Genomic DNA, 23484 nt, shown 5'->3' with positions numbered 1-23484 from the left:
TCCTCTTCTTCAGAGCTTTCTTCCTCTAGGTCAATAACCTTCTCCTGAGACATATTCGCTGGTTTCTTGCTAGGTAGGGTTTTACCTAGAGAGAATAGCCCTTCAGCAGCAACGTTCTTTTCTGATCTAGATGAGTCATCATCTTTATCAGCATGAGGTTCCTCCTTAGAAGAGGGGTCCCTTCTGGACAGAGGAGTAGAAACCCCTTTGACTTCATGCCCTTCACTTAGAATCCTAGTGACTAGGTTCCTTATGGCATGATTAGCATAATGCATGTCTTTTGGAAGAGAGGAGTTACCGGAGGTATTACCTTGCTTATCTCCAGCTTTGGAGGAGGGACCTGGGGTGTCGCCTGGTATCATGCAAAGTGGAGTAACGTCCATAACGTCTTCATCTACAAACTCCATGGAGGGAGTCTTTGCATGGTGAGAGGATTTTGAACCAGATGATGATGGATGTTGATACATGTTGTAGAATTTTTGAGAAAAGTTTATTTGCCCTAACTGAGCTTCTCTGAGAAGTTGAATGGAAATGGAGGTTGCTGTGTTTAGGTAGCGTGTGCTAAGGGAATAGATACTATTTTCAATGCTAGGGAATGATTTGTCATTAATGTGGCTCTTTCTTTTAAAAGGGCAGACACTATTTTTATTTCTTTTATTTTTCCATTTTAATTGCCATAATTTCACAAGAGTCCAAATCCCTAATTTTCCTCCCTCATATTCAATTTGAATTTCACCCAAATTCCTTGCAACCATGTCTGCTAGTTCCAATCCATGCTTTAGACTTCTGAATTTGTCTTCCACGAATTTTCTAATGAAGTGATAATGGCAAAAATAGTACTTTGTCCATCTGTGTTGAGTCTGATTTTTGGACCTAGTTTCATCGTTCAGGTTGTCATAATACAATGTCATGACATCGTATGTGACACTGTATGCAATCACTAATAGTTTCATCCAACCCAGTTGAGCCCAACTGCTTCCATCTTCTATACCTTTCATATGTGTAGAAGCAGGTGTCATTCCAATCTTCTCCACATTGTTCTTGGCCTTTTTGTTTCTAGATAAACATAAAGTCCCCTGTGGCTTAGTCCCAGCAGTTCCATTCTGCCTATGACTGGTCATATGTCCACCTATTTGATCTAACCTCTCAGTTTTTTGAGCCATCATAACCTTTTCTCCTCTGAACTTTTGGTGTGACATCTTTGTCTGACATTTCTCACAGACTTGTTTTTCATCACTCTTGAGAGCATCTATACTCATCCAATACTTTAAGGGATAATCCATTTGAGAGCTCCACCTGTAGCAGTTGTCTTTGGTCCTGATTCCTTTCATAATCACTTCACTATTTTTGTCAAAGATTAGACATTCAGTTTTGGTGAAGTTAACATTCAGACCTTGATCACATAGTTGACTGATGCTTATTAGATTTGCAGTCAAGCCCTTAACTAGTAGAACCTTGTCAAGTTTAGGAGCTCCAAGACAATCAAGCTTACCTGTTCCCTTGATTTCACCTTTTGCTCCATCTCTAAAGGTTACATGGCTTATGGTATGATGATGCAAATCAGTTAGCAGGTCTTGGTTTCCAGTCATGTGTCTGGAACATCCACTATCAAAGTACCATGAGATTCTGAGGGGAATGTGAGCTATCAGACTAGTAACATTAGTCTTAGGAATCCATTGTTTCTTAATTATAGGCCTATGCTGTTTGGGTCTGGATTGATAGTGATTCTGATGATGAGTATGCCTAGGATAACCATACAGTTTATAGCAGAACGACTTTAGATGACCAAACTTCCCACAGTGATGGCATCTCCATCTCTGGTGTTTCCCTTTCTGCTGTTTTCTCCTCTGATGTTGGAACATATGATGTGACATCACATATTTACTTTTATTATGGATGCACTTAGGTTTGGCTTGAGATTTGGCACCAGTGTAACTGCTCTCAGGTTTTGAGTCATTATACCCAATTCCAGATTTGTCTCCTGTTACTTGTCCAGTTTGGAGAATCTTGTCTAAGGAGTCAGATCCATTGTTTAACATCCTTACATACTTGGTCATCTCTTCTAGTTTAGAATTTAGAAACATGACTTCAGTTTTAAACTTAGAGATGGTTTTCACATGGTCTGCCTTCTCTCTTTCCAACTGTGTTATCTTCTGACTTTCAGCTTGTGGATTTTCAACTAGCTTGGCATTCAGACCCACTGCTTCTGTTTGTAACGTGGAAATGGTTTCCAAGTATTCTACCTTCTCATTCTCAAGTTGAGTTATTTCTTTCTTCTGGTTTAAAACCTGTTTGCTCAGCTCTACACTTTTATGACACAACTCTCTGTAGGTAGAGGCCAATTCTTCAAAGGTTACTTCACCATCACTTGAGTCTTCCTCAGATCCCCATCTTCCTGTCAAAGCAGTCACAAGCTTTGCAGCCTCCTCTGTATCACTCTCATCTGACCAGGTGGCAACAAGACTCATCTTCTGCTTCTTGAGGTAGGTTCCACATTAAGTTCTAATGTGTCTATACCCATCACATTCATAGCACTTTACTTATTTTCCTTCTTTGGGCTTCTCCTCTGACCTTACTCTTCTTCTATTGCTGATGTCAGGTGAGATGTTCTTGACATTTGCCTTGGATCTTACATCCATTTTCTTTAACAATCTGTTGAACTGTCTCCCCAACATTGCAACTTCATTGGCCCACTCTTCATCCACATCTTGATTGTTTTCCTCTTCTGTGTTTGATATGAAGGCAATGCTTTTGGTTTTCTTTTCAGTTCCATCATTCAATCCCATCTCAAAGGTTTGGAGGGAACCAATTAGCTCATCTACCCTCATGTTGGAAATGTCTTGAGACTCTTCTATGGCAGTCACCTTCATTGCAAATCTTTTAGGAAGTGATCTGAGTATTTTCCTTACCAGTTTTTCATCTATTATCTTCTCTCCTAGGGCTCCTGAAGCATTAGCAATTTCAAGGATACTCATGTGAAATTCATGAATGTTTTCATCTTCTTTCATCCTTAAGTTTTCAAACTTTGAGGTGAGTAGCTGAAGTCTAGACATCTTTACCCTAGAGGTGCCTTCATGAGTGGTCTTGAGAATGTCCCAAGCATCTTTGGCCACTTCACAATTGTTTACCAGCCTGAAAATATTCTTATCTACCCCATTGAATATTGCATTCAATGCTTTAGAGTTTCCAAGAGCAAGATCATCCTCCTCCTTGGACCATTGTTCTTCAGGCTTCTTCTCAGTAGTGGCTTCTCCTTCTTTAGTAATGACAGGATGTACCCAACTTGTTAACACAACTTTCCAAGCCTTGTTATCAAGGGATTTCAGAAACGCTACCATTCGAGGTTTCCAATAGTCATAGTTAGAACCATCCAAAATTGGTGGCCTATGAACAAATCCTCCATCTCTCTCCATTGTACCAGAAAATATTGTCCCTAGATCTCACCCAGAACCAGAGCAGGATGCCTGCTCTGATACCAATTGAAATTCTGGTATCAAATATAAGATGTCGAAGGTAATGTCATGACACTAATATCTGTTAACACATAATGGATAAAGATACAGAATGGTAAAGCAAATAACACAGGCAATTGTTAACCCAGTTCGGTGCAACTCACCTACGTTTGGGGGCTACCAAGCCAGGAAGGAAATTCACTAAAATAGAATTAGTTCAAAGACTCTCCATACACTTTAACAAGTTACAGTCTTTCTCACCTAATCTCTACCCGTGCAATTTCTACCTAAGCACTCTTAGATATGAGAACCCACTCACTTCCCTACAATCACACACCAGTGATTTTAAACAACAATCCCTTGAGAAAAGAAAATACTTTTAAATTACACACTCTTGATTTTACTTCACAGTTTCAATCAAGAAGGCACACTCTTGATCTTGCTTCACAGCTTTGATCAAGAAGACACACACTCTTGCTTAACAGCTTTAGAGTGACAAATTACAACCACAAATCAGTCCAATTCAATCATCAATGGATGACTTGAATGACCTACAAGTCTCACGACTAAACAGACACAAACCCTAGCTCTCTCTCTATATTTCGCTCAGTATTGGTTGTGTGTTCAAACAGGTTTTCTAAGTCCCTTTTTATAGAAGCATCCAGCTGGGCTTGGACATCTTGAAAACCCTAAATCTATTTTCCAATCAAATCTTTTTATAACAGCTGGTTAGATCTCCTTGGAAAATAAGTAAATCTGGTCGTAATCCATGATTGAATGCGCCAGCTAATCATATCTTCAATCATACAAATATTGCCATTAATTGTGCAATCACAAAACACCAGACATTCATACTGAATGTTCTGTGTACAGGATGTCATGACATCGGGTCTGACATCCTGGAAAAATCCTGCATAATCCAATAATTCCTTTTATAACTTCCAGCAGGTACAACAATATCAGATGCCATGACCTTGTGTATGTCATCTGAAACAATCCTGCATGAACATGTCTTCCATTTAAGCTCCAACAGGTACATCCAATATCAGAAGCCATGGCATTGTATGTGGCATTCTAAAACAATCCTGCATGAACATGTTCTTGAACTCCAGCAGGTACATAGGATATCTCATGTTAAGACATCACACATAACATCTTGTGAACACTCTTTGTTTTACCAAAATTGTTGCCAACACTTAGAATCAACACATAATGGTCAACAAAAATTGTTATGTGTATTTGTTGAGAAATGAAATGGAGAATGAAGATGAAGAGAACTTTGGTGTATATGTTTCACTTTTCTTGTTATTTGTCGAAGAAGAAACTCTAGAATATTTATATGATGCATGGACTAAATAACAAACATAACAGAATTATTTTGCACAATTACACAGTAGAAAGTTGAGTCCAAGCTACGACCACTCGACCTGTTTAGCCTTGAGGCAAAATTATTCAAGTGAAGCAGGCGATGAGTCGACTCAAACAGGGCATGAGTCGACTCAAACAGAGTTTTTCCAGGGTTGAGTCGACCTATGACTCGACCTGTTCAGACCCGTGACTACATGGTTCAAATGGAAATAGACAATGAGTTGATGCAACATGTGGATGAGTCGACTCATTCAGTTTTCCCAGGATTGAGTCGACCTGTGACTCGACCTGTTTAGACCCGAGAGTTACGCTCCGAGTCATGAGTCGACTCATAGTTCTTAAACTGTCAAAAATGAGTTTTGAGATGTATTTTGATTAATTTAAACCAATCTCTTATGAACCTAGAGTATTAACGATGATCAAGTGCATGATTCACATCTATGATATGCTCATATATGCCTTGACACGTTGAACTTATACTTTGAACATGTTAGGGGATGAATGCATTCTATGATATGATGACACCGTCCAAAAAACACGTTATGGGCGACTAGAAAGGTTTGACATCATTAAAATAAGAACTAGGCATCTTTTCCTTCACAAAAATTGTCTCATTTAATTCTGGAGGCAGTCAATAATAAGCAGTGGAAAACTCTCAAAATGGGGAAAAAGGTCCTTGGATTTCCCACCTTATGTTTGCTGATGATTTACTTATCATTGGAGAAGAAAATAAGATCCAAATGAAGAGTGTGGTGGATATTCTGCATACCTTTGGAGACATGTTTGAGCAAGAAGCGAGTGAGGAAAAAACCATCATTTTGTTTCCAAGAAGGTGCCTAGAAGAACAAGGGAGAAATTAGTGCATATGTCTAAGTTTAGAGAAATGCAGGACATTGGAAAATACTTAGGTGTTCCACTGAATGGGAAACCTTTGAAAAGGGAGGATTACAAGTATGTTCTTAATCAAATAGAAAACAAGATCACATGTTGGAAAGCTAAACAGTTGTCCCTCACAGGGTGAGTTATGTTGGCTAAAAGTGTTATAGAAGCCATTCTTGTTTACCCTATGATGATAAACATGTTGCCAAAAGCATGTGTAGATGACATTCAAAGGTTGCAAAGAAACTTTGTGTATGAAGACTCAAGCGAAAAGAGGAGTTATCATGCTATGGACTAGGATAGAATGACAAAAGATAAGAACTGTGACATACTGGGATTGAGAAAGATGAATAATATGAACAAGGCCTACAACATGAAGCTAGTTGGGAAATTGATAAATGATGAAGATGGCTTATGGTGTAAAGTACTGTGCAACAAATATAACATTTCTAGTATCGTGGATTATAGCTCGAAGATGACAAACTCAAAACTTTGGAAGGATATAATCAAGTTAAAACCAAAGATTCTATGGCACGCGAGTTGGATAATTAGAGACAGGGAATCTATAAACCCTTGGTCATATTGTTGGATAGTTAATGAAAGGAGCATCAATGACATGAGATTAAAGGTTCCGCAGGAGTTACAAAATGCAAAGTTGAAAGAATTGGTGGGAGAGGATGGCAACTAGAATTGGCATATTTTGAGTCCGTAGATGCCGGTTTTGCTATTACAAAAAATCAAAGTTATTTTGCCACCTATTAGTCATTATGGGAAGGATGAATTGAGTGTGACTGGAATTGGTAATCATGGTGTGTCTGATAACTACTTGTATAACAAAATGGAGGTTGCAGATGAGGAGGAAGAGAATGAGCATTGGAAGAGTATTTGAGTCTTAATGTGTAGGAGAAAATTAAGATTTTTGTTTGGATATTTGGACATGATAAACTTATGGCTAATTACCACAAAAGTATGAAAGTTTTGGGTATAGTAGATTGTGTTTTTTTGTGGTTGTGTTTGTGAAAACGCTACGCATTTTTCAGATATTGCCAAAGAGCTCAACAGTTGTGGAATAATATTATTCTAGATACTATCAGGTTGGAATTCTTTAATATGGATATCAAGGACTGAATTAATATGAATATGAATCATAATAAGCATTGGAGTATGTTTTGGACTGTGGGGTGTCATTGTTTGTGGTGGTGGGGTAACAAAGAGATGCATGATGACCAATTTCGAGACCTTATTGTCTGAGTAATTTTGTGAATGGTAGGATTGAGGAATATGATAAGAGTCGTCTTAACAGAGATTTGGTTTCGCAGATGGAGACTTCTTGGACTCAAGTTTACTGGGAAGCGCCAGAAGAGGGATGTGTAAAACTTAATTCATATGGAGCTAGCAAAGTTAGGAGTGTGGCAGGTTGTGGTGGGATTATTCGTAATACTAAAGGAGAGTGCTACAGAGGCTATTACAAAAGTGTGGGAAACTGTAGTGCATTTTGTGCAGAGCTATGGGGAGTGTTCGAAGGGATTAAGCTAATCAGTAAACTCAGTTGAAAAAAGGTGGATATTTGTTTGAACTCTCTACCTATTGTTGAAGCCATTGAGAATTAGGTGGAAGATTATGCTATAGTTAAGCAAATTCGCTTTCATTTAGGCTTGGAAGTGAGGGTGAATCATATGTTTAAAGAGGCAAACTTGTGTGTGGATAAGCTAGCTAAAGTTGGAATTGAGTGTGCTAAAGATAGGGAATTTCAGGATGAAATTCCGAATTTTATTTAAATTTGGTTCGAAATGAAAATGATGAAATTGTGTTCAATAGAACTATAGCGTATATGCATGACAACGGGGCGGGTCGGGGATGATTTTTACCTTCCCAAACCCAAACATGAATCTCCAAACAATCCCCGCTCCCCTCCCCAAACCCAAACAGGGATGGAGAATCAAAATCCAAATCCGTCCCAAACGGGTTCGGGTTGGATTCGGTATTCCCGTCCCGCCACCATTCATTTATTGAAATTATTTTTTTTAATAGAAATACTTATTTTTTCTAAAATAAAATTATATTAAAAATAATAAAATAAAACAATCTAAACAAATTTCATACATACATTTCAAATATTTTAAATAATAAATTCAAATTAAAATATCAAAACATTGATCACATATTTAATATTTTAAATTATCAAAAATAAATAATAATGTACATAATGAAAAAAACAGGATGGATTCAGGGACGAGTTCGGGGTGGGTACTAGTGTCCCAATTACCCGACCTGTCCCCATATTTTATAATCGGAGAAAACCCAAACTCGAATTCAAATCCAGTCAAAACGGATTTTTCCCGTCAACTTCGAGACGAATTCGAGTGAATACACGCAGATACGAATTATGTTGCCATACCTAATAGCGTAGTTGTTTTTCGTTTGGTTTAGACGCTCTTTGTAATAAAAAAAGGTAAATGAAATGTTTTTTTTTTAAAATCTGAATTTGACAAGATATACTTTAAATTACCATAAAAGACAAAAATAAAATAAAATAAAATAGTACAACTTAATGTAACTAATTTAACATTAAAAAATATAGTAAAACGAAAACAAAGAGAATAGAGAAAGTGATGATGAGGTAAGAGAAGCTTGAATTTCACAAATCACTGCAACCAACGGCCATACGCCAGGGTTATTTTCGAAAATTCACTCTTACCTTTCTTCACCCATCACACTCACTTGCTAAAAAAAGCTTCTACTGTATGTAATGTATGTATTTGGTATTTACCCTCTCAATTCTCACTGCAGCTTCTACACTTTTTCTATACATGTAACTAAAAGTCTCATCTTTATTCATTCCTAAACATTGTGTTGATTTGAAAAAGTATCAATGGAAACTGGGTTGAACTCAGAATCACTGAACAAAAGAGGTGGCAGTGTTGAACCCAAAGTGGGACCTTTTGTTCCAAAAACTGATCGCAACCCAAGAGATTTACGTTCATGGGCCAAGAGAACTGGTTTTGTTTCTGATTATTCAGGTGAAGCAGGGACTAGTGGAAGTGAAAAGTTTGAATCTTTTCAACAGAGAGGAAGAGGGTCTTCATCTTCTCCTAAGATAGAGATAGATCCAGTTTTGGGGAGGATGAGAGACAATAGGGGTGTTGAGATCCAACCAGCTTCACATGGTGGAGTTGGTTTGGAAGAGAATGTGAGAAAGGAGAATGACACTGATGCTGAAAGGAAAGTTGGTTTTAGAGGGAATGGTAATGGTGGGAATGCTCATGGAGTATCTGCGGTTGCTCCTGTGACAGAGGAAAAGGATGAGGAGGAGAATGTGGTACATGATGAAGTTAAGGTTAATTTGTATGAAGAAGAAGGAGTGGAGCCTGTGGATGGTGGATGGAAGGGACCATCAGAACTGAATTGCGGACTTACTGAAAATCCGGGTTTTGGTTAGTTTATGTTCATTGTTTTCCTATTGATTATGATTTTGAATTGTCTCTTACATGATTTATGCTCATGTTTTATATGGTTTGAAAGTAGTTTTGTTTGAATTGACTTGATTCCGATATTCTATACTTACACTTTTGTATCTTCTACTGCAGTATCTCTTATCTATTATGGCTTACAACACTATCTATCATTGGCTGGTTCACTTGTATTGATCCCATTAGTCATGGTACCGGTTATGGGTGGAACAGATGTAAGTGTATGCTTTTGTTTACAATTGACTCTACGGTAATTGATAGCTCTTCGGATTTTTATCTATTCCCATTTACATTATTAATCACTAATAACAGAAGGATACTGCTACTTTGATTTCTACAATGTTGTTTCTTTCTGGCATCACAACTATACTTCACGTTTACTTTGGCACCCGACTGCCTTTAGTTCAAGGGAGCTCATTTGTGTATTTAGCACCGGCGTTAGTCATTATAAATGCTCAAGAATATCGGAATCTTACCGAACATGTAAGTTCTTACTTCATTAAAAAACGGAAAATCTTAATTTATCATAAACACTCGAGGCTCTTAATTCTGGTTATTTCAATTTGCAGAAATTTAGGCACATAATGAGAGAACTTCAAGGTGCTATAATTGTTGGTTCAATATTCCAATGTATCTTGGGGTTTAGTGGCTTGATGTCTATCCTACTCAGGTAACAAGAAGTTTTACGTCATATCTTCATTCTATCCACCCTAAATATCTCTCTTCGTGTGTTCAATGTAGTAAATTATATAATGTATTAGTATGATCATGATGTTTTGCTACCTCGGTGAAAATTTATGATGTGTGTTCAGTAACATGTGAAATAAAGAGATGCATGATATTGGTCAATGAAGCGATACAAAATGCTGAACTTTCATTAAAAGATAGTTATCACATTTTCAGTCTTGAATATCAATTATTTACGATTTTACAATTTGTTGTAGGTTAATCAACCCAGTTGTGGTTGCACCAACTGTTGCTGCTGTAGGTTTAGCGTTCTTCAGTTACGGTTTTCAACAAGCTGGCATTTGCTTGGAAATTTCTGTTCCACAAATAGCACTGGTTCTATTATTCACTCTGGTGAGTAATGCAGCACCAATCACTGGTTCTAAAGTTACTGCTTGATTTATAAACAGGTCATGGGATTTGGAACTTTATTAAATTATTTATGTTCAGAAACTCATAATTTCTCCGTCTTGTCTTGTTTGAAGTATCTGCGAGGAATATCTATCTTTGGACGCCATTTATTTCGAGTTTATGCTGTAAGTATCTTACATTGTTTTTTCTTCATTTTATATTTAGAATATGTGGCTATAATTACAAAATCTTACGAATTACTTTTAAATATTTGTAGATTCCGTTGAGTGTAGCAATAGTTTGGATATACGCATCCTTTTTAACAGCCGGAGGTGTATATAATTACAAAGGATGCAATCCCGATATACCGAGTTCAAACGTTCTTACAGAAGCGTGTAGAAAGCATGCATATACCATTCAACATTGCAGGACTGATGTTTCAGATGCATTGTCTACTGCTGCATGGGTCAGAATTCCTTACCCTTTACAATGGGGTTTCCCTATTTTCCACTTCAGGACTTGCATAATCATGGTCATAGTGTCACTCGTTGCTTCTGTGGATTCAGTAAGTATCATATTTAAATTTTTAGATGCATTTTCATTTTGAAAGTAAGGATCACATCTAGTGGCATATCTAGAGCTCTGAGTTGTTGGTTTATCCTTTTTTCTAGGTTGGAACTTATCGTACCGTGTCTCTTCAAGTTAATTCAAGACCTCCAACTCCAGGAGTTGTAAGCCGAGGAATTGCCCTGGAGGGTTTCTGTAGTATATTGGCCGGTCTTTGGGGTTCAGGTACTGGTTCAACGACTTTGACAGAAAATGTGCACACAATTAACATCACAAAGGTGGCAAGTAGGAAGGTAGTGGAACTTGGAGCAGTTTTCTTGATCCTTTTCTCATTTATAGGTAAAGCAACAAAGACTGTGCAAAAAATCCTTAGTTCACTAAAAAACTTCTAACTGTCCGTACATTCATCTTTCATTTCTCTCCATTTTGTTGCATGCTGGTTGGCGGGGAGGATCCGAGGACGCACACTAGTTTTGTTTTGATGCATTCTTAGGTCTTACCTACTTTATGTCTCAGTGATAAGTGCAGATAGCAGCTATGGCAACGCTATCGCACTTTAGTTTAGAAGAATTCAAACAAACCGCTATTTTCCGCGATCCACAATTGACTATACATTGTACTTTTGTAGGAAAAGTGGGTGCCCTTCTTGCTTCAATTCCACAGGCCTTGGCTGCTGCGGTACTATGTTTCATGTGGGCTCTTACCGTGACATTGGGTCTATCAACGTTACAGTATGGTCAATCAGCCAGCTTTAGGAACATGGCAATTGTTGGCGTTGCATTGTTCCTTGGTATGTCCATTCCTTCTTATTTTCAACAATACCAACCCGAGTCGAGTCTTATACTGCCTAGTTATCTGGTTCCTTATGTGGCAGCTTCTAGTGGACCATTCCATTCAGGCCTTAAACAAGTAAGTCACAGTTGAATCATATTTTACTTTCTTGAGAAATTATAGTATTACTTAAAAATTTGTTTAGACTATAGTGAGATAAGTTGTCATTTTCTTTGTACAAAACTTATTAGGTTGATTTCGCTATCAATGCTCTTATGTCCATGAACATGGTGGTTACACTGTTGGTGGCATTTCTACTGGACAACACTGTCCCGGGAAGTAAACAAGAACGAGGAGTGTACGCATGGTCGAAAGCTGAAGACATTGCCGCAGATGCCTCACTGCAATCTGAATATTCGCTACCGAAAAAACTTGCATGGTGTTGCTGTTGGTTAAAGTGTTTAGGAGTCTAATACTTGGACATTATTGTAACACTTAAAGAAAAAATATCACTCCTAAGAGCTTAGAAGTAAATGTGTACATTGTAATATTAATATTGTTATATTTGAAATATTAATCACAATTCAGAATTTAACTGTACAAAATCCAATGAAACAAAGAATAAATTGGTATTAATTTGAAATTTGAGCTGATTTGTTGCTCTGCCATTCTTCAAGAAAGGAACGGAGGGTATAATTTGGTGTAAGGGATGTGTGTTTGAGCCTTAAGTTTGTCATTGGTGATGTATCATGTCCTGAATGCAACCACTGTTCTATTGCTTCTAGCTCATAAGAAAACCCATCTGCTGCCACATGTGGATTTTTCATTACCTCCTGTGCACCAAACATCATAAAAATGTCACTTCATTAGATTAAACTATACTTATATATAATGTGCATAATCATAAGCACGAATCCTCTTAAGGTCTCGGTTTGAATACGGCTAGATGCTAAAAATCTTTGTTGGATCAGTCATACAGAACTTCACTCTGACTTTAAATGATCCTCTCCCTGCTAGTGGACGGTGAGATTGATCCCCTGTCTTGTAAGACCGAATACCAAACTTTCAAATAAATCTGTGAAAATAATGAAAAGCTGAATGGACTAACCTGTTGTATAGGGCAAAGGAAAACACTAGGCACATCACTAGAGCCTTCTCTATCAATGCATCCACTAATGGTTATCTTTCTATCTTCTTTTGCAACTATTTCATCACCCTTTCTTCTTATCTTATTGAGTTCTTCTATCACCTTTGCAATACTTAGATTTGGGTTGGGTTTGCTTTTCATGGACATGCAAATCATTGCCAGGCTCACAAGTTCTTTTGCTAGATCCAATGGCCATTGTCCTGCCATGTCATCAAGAATGTTAACCAATGTTTCTCTATCCATGTCCATTGTCATAAGCTCCTCAATGGGCTCATCCCAATTTCTTCCAGTTAAAAGCTGCATCAGTAAAACCCCTACAACACGTAAATCTGACTCGACATTGCATTCGTTGTCGTCATCGTTACACTCTTGAAGCCCAAAGCCTGTGATTTTTGCAACTAAATTACGGTCTAGGAGGACATGTGCCGGGCTCAAATGACAATGAATAACATACATTTGTCGAGATGAATTCAGAAAGCCAAGACCCGAGCATACTTCTGTCGCAATACGTATTCGATCGTGCCACCGTAAGCCTCTATTTCTTCTTCTGGTAAACAGCATGTCCTGTAAGCTCCCATTGCCCATGTATTCAAAAACTACACATTTTGGCTCGGAGCAGAAGCCAACCACAGCAACTAGATGTGGATGCCTAATATCACCAACAAACCTTACCTTAGATTGAAAATCCTCTTGAGACAAAGAAGTAAAAGAAGCCATCATCTTAATCGCAACGGTAGAGTGGTTAAACCGTCCTCTAAACACATTAGTCCATTCTCGACCGCACTTCAACCTCAACCGCTGAGAAAAGTTATCAGTCGCCAACCTCAACTCCTCCTCACTATACTCCCTCATCCCGCAACTTGTGCCACCATTGTCGCTCAACCTCGCTGCCATACCTATAACATCTTTCTGCTTACAAAACTCGATCCTTCGATTCAATACATCCCTCTGCTTCCTCCTCCACCCTTCCCCCTCAGACCAATATACCCTCCTCCACCTCCCCACTCCATCCCCCACCTACTCACTAGACATTCTCAACTTCCCGGCCCAGATCCAAAACTCCTCTATCTCCCTCACCATGTCCGCTCTCTCCCTCACTGCTCTCTCTACCTGCGTCTCTGCTCTTGATCTCGATATTGTTGAAAGTTGAAGCTTGTTTGATAATTCTGATTGAAGCTCTACTAATGAATTCATCCTTTGTTTTCTCTCTTTAATCTCTGCTCTCATTTCTTCTCTTTGCTCTTTCTCTAAATGTAGTTCCTTGTTGAGATTCTCCTTTGTACTTACTTCTTCCCTTATTCTACCTTCAAGTTCTTCGGCCTAAAAATGTATCATAATTAATTGTTATATCAACTATGAAAAAAATTTAAAATGACTCCAAATTGGTTTGACTAAAATCAAATGGTTGGTGTCAGAGACGCTAACACATGTCAGACACCACACACGACTATCATTACCCTGCTGTTGCATAAGCTAATTGCCCATTCGGCTTTTGTGCGTCTTTCTATATTTTCCTTAGCCTCTTTTCTCTTCAACTCAATGGTTTTGCGAAGGATCTCAATTTTTTCTGTAGTATTCTGTATGCGAGAAAAATCAAACAATATTATGATCAATAAATTAAATAATCATTAGAAACACACAACCTAGTTCGAATTCTAATGATAGCGTTTGAACCGACCAATATTAGCATCTATACGTTGATAAAGGATTTGCAGATTAAATCCTAATGTGACATAATAAAATGTATGAAATGTCAAACATTTGATATCCAAAAGAAAAAATGCAACTCTAATCACGAATTTAGGACAAAATTAAGATTTGACAATACATTTCAATTCCATTTCCTGTAATTAATGTTGGATTTTTATTTTAAGAAAAAAAAATCACTTAAATGTGATGGCTAATTTTGACTTCAATAAAAAAAAAGGTCAAAACACATAGTGGATTTTTCTGAATAAATTAGTAATAGTTTAATCATAACAAAAACAAATAGAAACCTTATTAAATCACGATTTAACTGCAGTAATATTTTTTAAAATCTTATTTAATTATATTTTAATCAATTTTTTTTGACTATGTACCATAATCCGTTTTACAGATCGAGTAAACATTTTAAATTTTATCAAATTTCTTACAACTGTAAAGTGAAACCAATGATCTAACAACTCTCAAAGAACAGACAAACAAACACAACAAATCAGAACAAATAAATAACAACATTAATCAATGTCCACATATTTTATTCAAAATATCCATCTATTGTTTAGAGTCGGTACCTTATTAGAATTGTTCAATTCAATGACAAGTGGCCCAATTTTTGTACCAACGTGCAAGTCATCATTCTCCTGCACATAAATTCCTTCCTCCAAATTTGAAGATAACAACAATTCTTGATGATAATTTTCCATGTCTTGAAGATAAAACTCCCATTGATTTTGAACCAAATTGGTTGATGAAGGAGAAGCACTTAATCTATTCTGAGAATAATCACTTATTTTGTCACTAAACATTTTGTCTAACCAATCTTTAAAAGTTACCTTATCTTTCATTTTTGCAACCATTACTCCACTATCATCTTCCATGATTTTCTCATCACTGTTTCCCCTTAGAAAAACTTGCTTCCCACCACATATAATGAATAATTCACATAAACTAGGTTTGTGTTGATGAACATAGAATAATCCACTAATAGCACCTTTTGATTTTCTAATTAAAATTAAGAAAAAAAATTATTAAACGAAAAAAATATCTTTTATACAAATTTTTAAAGATTAGATTAGGAAAAAGTACATACAAAGAAGGCTTCATAAATGAAAATCCCATAACCAATTTGGTTATTTCTAGTTCATTTATCATATCGATGACATGCTTCTGTACCGGTTCATCAAATTTCTCGATTTCAAGAATTTTGACTGACACCTGCAATATATCATTCAACTTTATTTAAAAGTCGGTTTGATTTGGAAAACATTTTCTATTTCATTATTTTCATTATGCATCTTAAACAATTTTTTTTGTTATGATATGAGAAAATTAATTTTGTTATTGAAGTACTAAGATGAACATACCTTGCCACAAAAAGCAATATATTTGGAAAACAGCTTCTTGATTCTCTCTTTCTCATCTTTTCTTAGAGCTTCAAGTTTCTCATCATTCAAAGATCTTGCTGGAAGTTTTCCAACTACAAGGAAAAAAAGCCACAAAACTAAGCTAAACCCAATTGAATTTCAAAAGAAAGAAAAACAAATCTTATGCACAAACCAAAAACTTACATGGTGTATAAACATAATCCTTAGAAATGCTATGAGTCACATGAAGAATAACAATGGAAATTGGATGAGAATTCCATTTCTGAAGAGCCCAATTTAAAGTATTAAATCCATCTTGTGCATCATCACCAATAGCAACATAGATTTTCTCTTTTTGTGTTGCATCCATTGTTGTTTAGATTGTGTTGGAGAGAGGTCTAGTGTGAAAACAACCTTATAAATATCATCAATTTCAAAGGTTTGTTTTGTGGTTTTTTTATGTGTTTGGTTTGAAACTATGTATTATTATAATATAATGTTTTTATCATGATTTGTAAGAGAAGAGTCCGAATGAAACGGTCAGGTTTGGACTTTTGTGTATGGAATGTCATGATTGGCAAATGGAGCTGGGGTCATAGATTTGCAATTTCTATGGTTCTTCTTAGAATTCACTTTTGTTTTCTTATGGATTAAGTTAAATAAGACAGAGTGAAATTACTAGCTTCACTAGGACTTATTGATTATCATTTTTGAACTACTTTACTCGCATAAATTGTAAAATACCGAGAGGATTAAATGAGGTATGGAGTTTCTTTTTAAATATGTCTTTTTAAAAAAGAAAATATTGTCTCATTTCAGATAGTTAAATATAGTTATTATTATTTTCACTAAAACTAGTTATTGTTGTTCAAGAACGACCAAGTCATCCAATAAAACCGATTCAATTTAATGATTCTCTCTAAAATTTTGTTTGCATAAGAGGCCATGCATTGGAATCCGACACTACACACATCGCAACCACCAAAATTAATCCAACGGTCTCTCATATCCCATGCTAAAGACGGTTTTAACCGTTTCTCATATATAAACACGATCACGTGCTAGACCATAGTACAATTTCATTTCGTTGGTGGTGATTAAACGTGACTCATAAAATAAGGAAGAGAATTTTTTTATTTCTGAGAAAAAAATTTTTTTTTGCTAAAATATTTTTCCATGAAATATTGGATTTTTGGAGATAGCTATGGTTGTCGGGATGCCCACCATTATCTCAGTAGTTTCCCTTTTCTTCAAGTGCAAATCAGTTAGAATTTTTCTTAGCCAGAAGACTCGATTAACAAATGATGTGGCTGTAATAAACTATACTTCATCTGTTGATTGCTCCATAATTTCTTGTTTTTTTGAACTCCAAGAGATTATCCCTGATCCAGAATTAAAACAGTAACTTGAAGTTTTTTTCACGTCATCTAAAGATCCTGCCCAATTACTATCAGAGTAATCTTGCAACTTAAAAATTTCCGATCTACGAAACTTGATACCGTAATGTATGGGCCACTTGGCATACCTCAACACTCTTTTTTCTCCTTTGAAATGAGATTCCTTAACACAATTCATGAATCTTGAAAGAACATTTACATCATACAAAATATTTATTCTTGTAGTTGTAAGATACATTAAGCAGTCAATCAAATTTCGGTAGAGTGTTTCATCCATTTGTTCTTCTTCACCATCCTTGCATAGCTTTTCCTTTGGACACATAGGAATGCTCATCCTTTTACAGTTTTTCATGTTGAATTTCTTTAACGTCTCCTCTGCATATTTCCTTTGATAGATGAATATATCACCATTTTTCTGCTCAACTTCCATGCCAAGGAAATAAGACATTTCTCCAAAGTCTGACATCTCAAACACTTGCATTATGTCATCCTTGAACTGATGAATCAATTCAACACTGCTGCCAATAACTAGGAGATCATCAACATACAAAGAGATCACCAAAAAAGTAGCTTGATAATCTTTTATATATAAAGTGGATTCGCTTAGACTTTTAATAAAGCCTAACTTATCTAAGTACTCATCAAAGTTGATGTACCAAGTTATTTGAGCTTGTTTTAAACCGTACAATGCCTTCTTTAATAGATAAACCTTATCCTCATGCCCTTTTACAACAAAACCTTCAGGTTGCTCAACATTTTTCTGCTCAACTTCCATGCCATGGAAATAAGACATTTCTTCCTCTAGAAATCCATTTAAGAATGCCGTCTTGACATCAAGATGATATATTTTTCATCCCTTTTGTGCAACAATAGCTAACAACATTCTAATAGTATTTTTCCTTGCAACTTGAGCAAATTTGTCAAAGAAATATACTCTGAAACTTTGAGTATACCCTTTAACCACTAACCTGGCTTTATGCTTGTTGGTTGATCCATTTGCACTTAAATTTGTTCTAAACACCCACTTCACACCTATGACTCTTTTGTGTTCAGGCCTTTTAACAAGTTCCCAAGTTTGGTTTTTTTTCAATCATGGTAAGTTCCCTGCAGGTTCAAGGAGTACAACATTGCATCTTTGGTAAATATCAAAGAGAGAAATCTAGTACCTCTTACCGGAGGATTGTCCATTAACTCATCTTGATTTTGTAAAGGGTTAGCTATTGACTTTTTTTATGTATCATTCCAATTCCATTGCTTATTCTCCATGAACTGGACATCCATGCTTATCAAAATTTTCCCTGTGTTAGGTTGAAAAACTATATAAGCTTTAGATGTTGAGGTATAGACCACAAAGATGTCGAGTTCGACTTTCTTATCCAGCTTGTCTCTTTTAATTTGTAGCACATAAGTAAAACACAAACATCCAAATATATTTTTTTTCAAGAAGGGCTTATAACCATACCAATCTTCAAAAGGAGTTTTCTCGTCTACTGTTTTGGTGGGAGGTCAATTAAGTAAAACTACAACAATGTTTGCAGCCTCTACCCAATATTCTTTAGGCAACCCTTTCTCATGAAGCATACATCTAACCATTTCCATTATTGTCTTATTCTTTCTTTCACTCACTCCATTTTGTTGAGGGATGTAAGGAGTTGTAAATTGATTCTCAATGCATGCCTCCTCATAAAACATAGAAAATTGTTTTGAGGTGTACTCAATGCCATTATCAGACCTCACAACTTGAATCACGCAACCACTTTGCTTTTCAATCCAATTCTTAAATTTCCAAAATACACATGCAACCTCTGACTTGGACTTGAGAAAATAAATCCAACACATTCTGATGTAATCATCGATAAAAATAATGTAGTATTTGCTCTCTTTAAGCGAAACAATTCTTTGAGGTCTGTAAGACCCCAATTTTGACCCTAAGATCCCTCATGCTATCTCACCATATGCATTGGCTTTGGGATCACACCTTGACATCCTCCTTACCCCTAATTCATTGGGTTTGCATTGCGAGAGGTAACCAAGCACATTTGATTATATCATACTTTATTTTCCTTTGCTTACTAACCAAAATGCCAAAACTATGTCTATGTATAGTTTTACTTTTTTTGTAGGTAGTGTGTGCATCCACCAAGGCCTCATCAAGCTCATATCTAGGGTTTGAGACCCTCAATGCAAGGAGACTAATCAATATATGTATAAAATTAACTCTAGAAATGATATATGGATCCCCATGATCTCCATTTATCATTTTGATCAAGAATTCATCAAGAGTTTGAAGCTTGTTTGCCTTGGAAGCCCTAATTTATCTGGGTATCTTATGTGACTTCCTCAGCAAGTTTCTTCATCATTTGATCAAATATTTCAAGTTATACTTCATTATACATCATCTTATGCATATATGATCCTACATGAGTCCAAGAGATCAAGATAAATTCAAGTTTGCAAGTTGGTTCATGGTGGTTGACCAGAGAAAGTCAACTAGTCAAAACTGGGTTTCCCTAGACCCTATCTCCTACAATTTTTATGATATGAAAATAATTCCAAAATCAAAGTTTCTCTTTATGAAATTACAAACAACTTTCATGTTAATGTCAAGAGCTAGGTTTGCTTGGAAAGTTATTTTTTATGGTGAAAGATTATAGGTCATTTTGTCTGAACCCTAGTTAGGAGGTCAACTTCTAAGGACCATAACTTGCTAAATTTTTATGATATGAATGCCATTAAAGTTTCATGATTAAATTCAACGTGTATAATCCAACTTTTATTCTTTTAAGAAATTCAAATTCAACTTTTAAGGGCATGTTCCAAGAGGAAACATTATAGGTCATTTTGGGCCATTACCATTGAACAAGTGATTTTCCTCAACTTCTAAAATGCATAACTCCTTCATGTCAAATCCAAATGAGGTCACATTTTTGACCAAATTGAATAGGTTTGAAAGATATATAACTTTTATGAAGTAACTTTTTCCATTTGAAACCCATAGCAAAAGTTATTCAAGGTGGAAGAAGTGAACATTTGACTTGATAATTAGATTTTTTTTAAATATGTTTGTTTTCCCAAACTTCCACCTCAAAATTCATCATGATCCAAGCTTCAAATGGAAACATGTTCAACATGAACGATGTTCCCCTTTATCTCACCTTTCCAAAAAGCCCAAGACCATCTCATTTGGCCAAGAATTGGAGGACTTACGCATGTGTTCTTCACAAGGCTTCATTTGGGTGAATTTCATGTTCACATTCCAATTACCATTGCATGATCACATGACACACTTTCAGCATTGCACATGAGGAAATTTGGACCTGATTACATCATTTCATGGGCCTATCACACGCTCATGCATCCATGCAAGGGAGATTGCTATTTTTGGCCAATTTTTGAAATATGTATAAAGCAATTGCATAGCCTATAAATAAGACCCTTCATGCTCAGAATTAGAGAGACCTGACCTAAGATTTGAACCTTCAATCCAAACCCTCACCATTAGAGGACAATCTTAAAGGTTTTAATTTGAAAATCGAGTTTCAATTTCACTTTAGTTTTGAAGTTGAAACTCCAAGAATCCAAGCCTTTCCTTGATCCAATTCAACTTCCACCAGCTTCTGAAGTCAAGCCAAGGCCAATTGGCATCAAGATCAAGCAAGATTTAAGCTCCCTCGAAGGTGATTTTCCAAAATTTTCATCTCTTCGATTCTCTCTCAATTCTTCACCATTCTCTTTGATTTTTGGTTGGCTGAAGTCCTACCAATATAGGAAACAAGATTGAGTTGCTTTGAGGTCAAATCGAAGTAACTCAGTTCATGATCCTCAAAATCCAAATCCCTGTATCTTTTTATATACTTGGAATTAGAGAGAATTGAGGCCAGATTCGTGATCCTGAGCATTTTCTCTTTAATATAGTGTCCTTGTTTTTCATTTTCCATTGAGATGAAGTTGGACCAGTTCGGTGGAGGTCATCGGAGAAGACGACCGGAGCCCTAGCTTCGGTGGTGTGCTGGCACACCTCCTGGCCATCTGATCATGTTTGGATGTTATAATCTAGACCCTTGGTTTGAATTACCACGCGTACAACACGTTGACTCAAGACCACCATGGAACGGGAGCGTGTGGCCATCGGATCTACCACCTCAATTAATGAGAGAGATATGATGACCCTTGTTTATTCTTAATTTATTTTAATTTATGATTTTACGTTTAATCCTTTTATTTTGTTTAATTCATAGAAATTTCATTTTTAATCCAAAAAATATGGGATTTTCACCAAAAATCTTTAAATATTTTTCTATTTCATATTCTGAATTAAAATTATTTTTTGGATTAATTTTGATATTTTTCATGAATTAAATGTTTTTATGCATATTTTTAATTATTTAAAAATACTTATGACTTTTTAAAAATCATGAAATTTTTTGTCTAAGGTCCTTTGACTTTGTTTGATCTAGGATAAATCTCTTGGCTATTTATTTGGTGTTTTGAAGAGATTTTAGGTTTTGACCAAATAAAAATGTATTTTAATTCACTTTTAATTGGATTTTTAATTGATTAAATATTTAAAAATTATGTTGAGCCGTTTTTATGGTCTTGTGATGTTTGACTTTCTGTGTGGGCCTTGGTCAAGATTGATTTGACTTTTGTTGAATCAAAACCATTGGATTTAGGGGATTAATGAAATGTACATTTCATCTCCCAAAATGAATGGATGGTTTTGATTTGATAAAATCCTTCCTTGGTCAATTTGTGTTTCTATCTTCCCCTCCCTCTTCATCTTCATCCCTATTCTTTCCCATCCCCTCATTTAACCAATGAATCTCTAATGTCTTAAGGCTAATTGGTTCATCAATGACCTTGTGTCAGATGAACCAATACAAGCATGACTGAGATAGATTCCTCCCTCTTGTTTTTTTAGTGTGTGGTATATTTTAGGAGTTTGGTTCTTCATACCACATCTCTAACAAGCATTAACACCTAAATTCTCATTGCCCGACCTCAGATAGTTATGACTTCTACATAAGTACAATTACGATTGCTTAACATAGAGCTAAATTTGACCATAATGCATAACATTCTAGTAAGTGAGATTGCAAGTCTCCATTTCATGGTATTGTGTGGAGACTTGACCTTTTTTTATTTCATGGGAGCTAGTGGCATACTTGTTGAATTATCCAAGTTGGAGCCCTTCTCATGGAAGATGTATTGATTTAAGGATTCATACTTGTGAATGAATGGTTGAGTGTTCTCCAAAGAATGACTTAATCAATTAAAAATCACCACTAACACTTGACTAACTTTTGACTAATTCTTATTAATATTGCTTTACTTTCAAGTCATTTACTTTATGCAATTTAAATTTCAGTCATTTATCATTCATTTCCATTTACATTTCATTTAATTTGCTTATGCTTATGTCATTTTTCACTTTGCTCATTTGAGCCATATCTTGTGATTGTATATATATTGTTTGTGCATTTTGGTTTTGCTTGTGGTCTTAGGACCTTAAAATATTTAATAACAACAAAAAACCCTAAAAAAACATTTGGTGGACTGTTGATCTTGATCTGAACTTTTGGACTTAGAATTAGGCAACATTCCCTGTGCAAAAAGGACTTGGCCAATGCCATTATTTTGAGACCAAGCTATTATGAACTTAGCCTTCATCTGATGCAAGCCTTGGATCTTGTTTGAATTCATATGCTACTCTGTATTTGTGCTTATTGTTGTTTTGACCTTGTGTCTGATGCTTTGCTTTGAGTTGATCAAGGAGTATTTCATCTGATACATGAGGATGCCAAGAAGACTGCTAGCTTTTGGGATTGCTTGCTTGGACATGGCTATCTTTATTTGATGCCTTGATCTTCATGATGTCTAGATATTTCTAACTTCTCCTTAATGATTTCTTGATTAAAGTCCAAAGGGAAAATGGGTTTCTATATGACATTCTTGTCTGTTGGATTGCATCTCATTGGTTAGATCTTTTTAACTCTTAACTTTTAAATTCATGCTTAGGGTAGTCTCTTCATCCTCCCCTACTTCTTAAATTTTAAAATCTCCCACTCTTTTCAAAAACCTTCTTTGCTTGAGATTTCAAACTTAGACTTTGTTTTAACGATTAGAAACTTTGGCCTTATGCCATTGAATTTTCAAACTATTTCTTAAATCAAATTTGTAAATAAACTTAATCATATTGACTTAAAATTTCAAAAGACAAAAATAATTAACAACTTCACTCGACTTTTGGCCCTTCGTGCCTTCTCTTATTAAACCTCTATTAAAAGC

General features: G+C 35.9%; 2 protein-coding genes across 3 annotated transcripts; one reads left to right on the top strand and one right to left on the bottom strand.

Moving 5' to 3' along the window:
- The first annotated feature begins 8354 nt into the window (after nucleotides 1-8354).
- On the top strand, nucleotides 8355-12227 carry LOC127119208 (nucleobase-ascorbate transporter 11). 2 transcript variants are annotated; one of them, XM_051049390.1, is made up of 11 exons: nucleotides 8355-9133; nucleotides 9287-9384; nucleotides 9482-9652; nucleotides 9739-9839; nucleotides 10114-10249; nucleotides 10381-10431; nucleotides 10524-10811; nucleotides 10918-11152; nucleotides 11442-11603; nucleotides 11688-11722; nucleotides 11836-12227. In XM_051049390.1, the coding sequence occupies exons 1-11, from the start codon at nucleotides 8572-8574 to the stop codon at nucleotides 12055-12057; spliced, it is 2061 nt and encodes a 686-aa protein (XP_050905347.1). In that variant the 5' UTR covers nucleotides 8355-8571; the 3' UTR covers nucleotides 12058-12227. The 2 variants fall into 2 exon arrangements, with proteins under 2 accessions (XP_050905347.1, XP_050905346.1); XM_051049389.1 differs by having other exon boundaries at nucleotides 8359-9133; nucleotides 11442-11722.
- Nucleotides 12108-16349, bottom strand: LOC127119206 (putative U-box domain-containing protein 50). The gene is made up of 8 exons (XM_051049388.1): nucleotides 16004-16349; nucleotides 15800-15912; nucleotides 15526-15650; nucleotides 15008-15437; nucleotides 14189-14308; nucleotides 13789-14051; nucleotides 12693-13689; nucleotides 12108-12417 (listed from the first exon to the last, which is right to left on the bottom strand). The coding sequence occupies exons 1-8, from the start codon at nucleotides 16167-16169 to the stop codon at nucleotides 12217-12219; spliced, it is 2415 nt and encodes an 804-aa protein (XP_050905345.1). The 5' UTR covers nucleotides 16170-16349; the 3' UTR covers nucleotides 12108-12216.
- Nucleotides 16350-23484: the final 7135 nt, after the last annotated feature.

This window comes from Lathyrus oleraceus, chromosome 2 (genome assembly GCF_024323335.1).
Source record: "Lathyrus oleraceus cultivar Zhongwan6 chromosome 2, CAAS_Psat_ZW6_1.0, whole genome shotgun sequence".
NCBI classification, from domain to species: Eukaryota; Viridiplantae; Streptophyta; class Magnoliopsida; order Fabales; family Fabaceae; genus Lathyrus; species Lathyrus oleraceus.
The sequence above is the reverse complement of the archived record's forward strand: the minus strand, read 5'-3'. Positions and strand labels throughout refer to the sequence as shown.

What these genes read in the sequence shown, in the direction of transcription:
- LOC127119208 (XM_051049389.1), top strand. Translation starts at nt 8,572, where the DNA reads ATGGAAACTGGGTTGAACTCAGAATCACTGAACAAAAGAGGTGGCAGT. An exon ending in ATCGGAATCTTACCGAACAT is followed by an intron (nt 9,653 to 9,738) that starts GTAAGTTCTTAC and finishes TTCAATTTGCAG; the next exon opens with AAATTTAGGCACATAATGAG. An exon ending in TGGTTCTATTATTCACTCTG is followed by an intron (nt 10,250 to 10,380) that starts GTGAGTAATGCA and finishes TCTTGTTTGAAG; the next exon opens with TATCTGCGAGGAATATCTAT.
- LOC127119206 (XM_051049388.1), bottom strand. Translation starts at nt 16,169, where the DNA reads ATGGATGCAACACAAAAAGAGAAAATCTATGTTGCTATTGGTGATGAT. An exon ending in TTAGCTTATGCAACAGCAGG is followed by an intron (nt 14,052 to 14,188) that starts GTAATGATAGTC and finishes ATACATTTTTAG; the next exon opens with GCCGAAGAACTTGAAGGTAG. An exon ending in TCCTTTGCCCTATACAACAG is followed by an intron (nt 12,418 to 12,692) that starts GTTAGTCCATTC and finishes TTTGGTGCACAG; the next exon opens with GAGGTAATGAAAAATCCACA.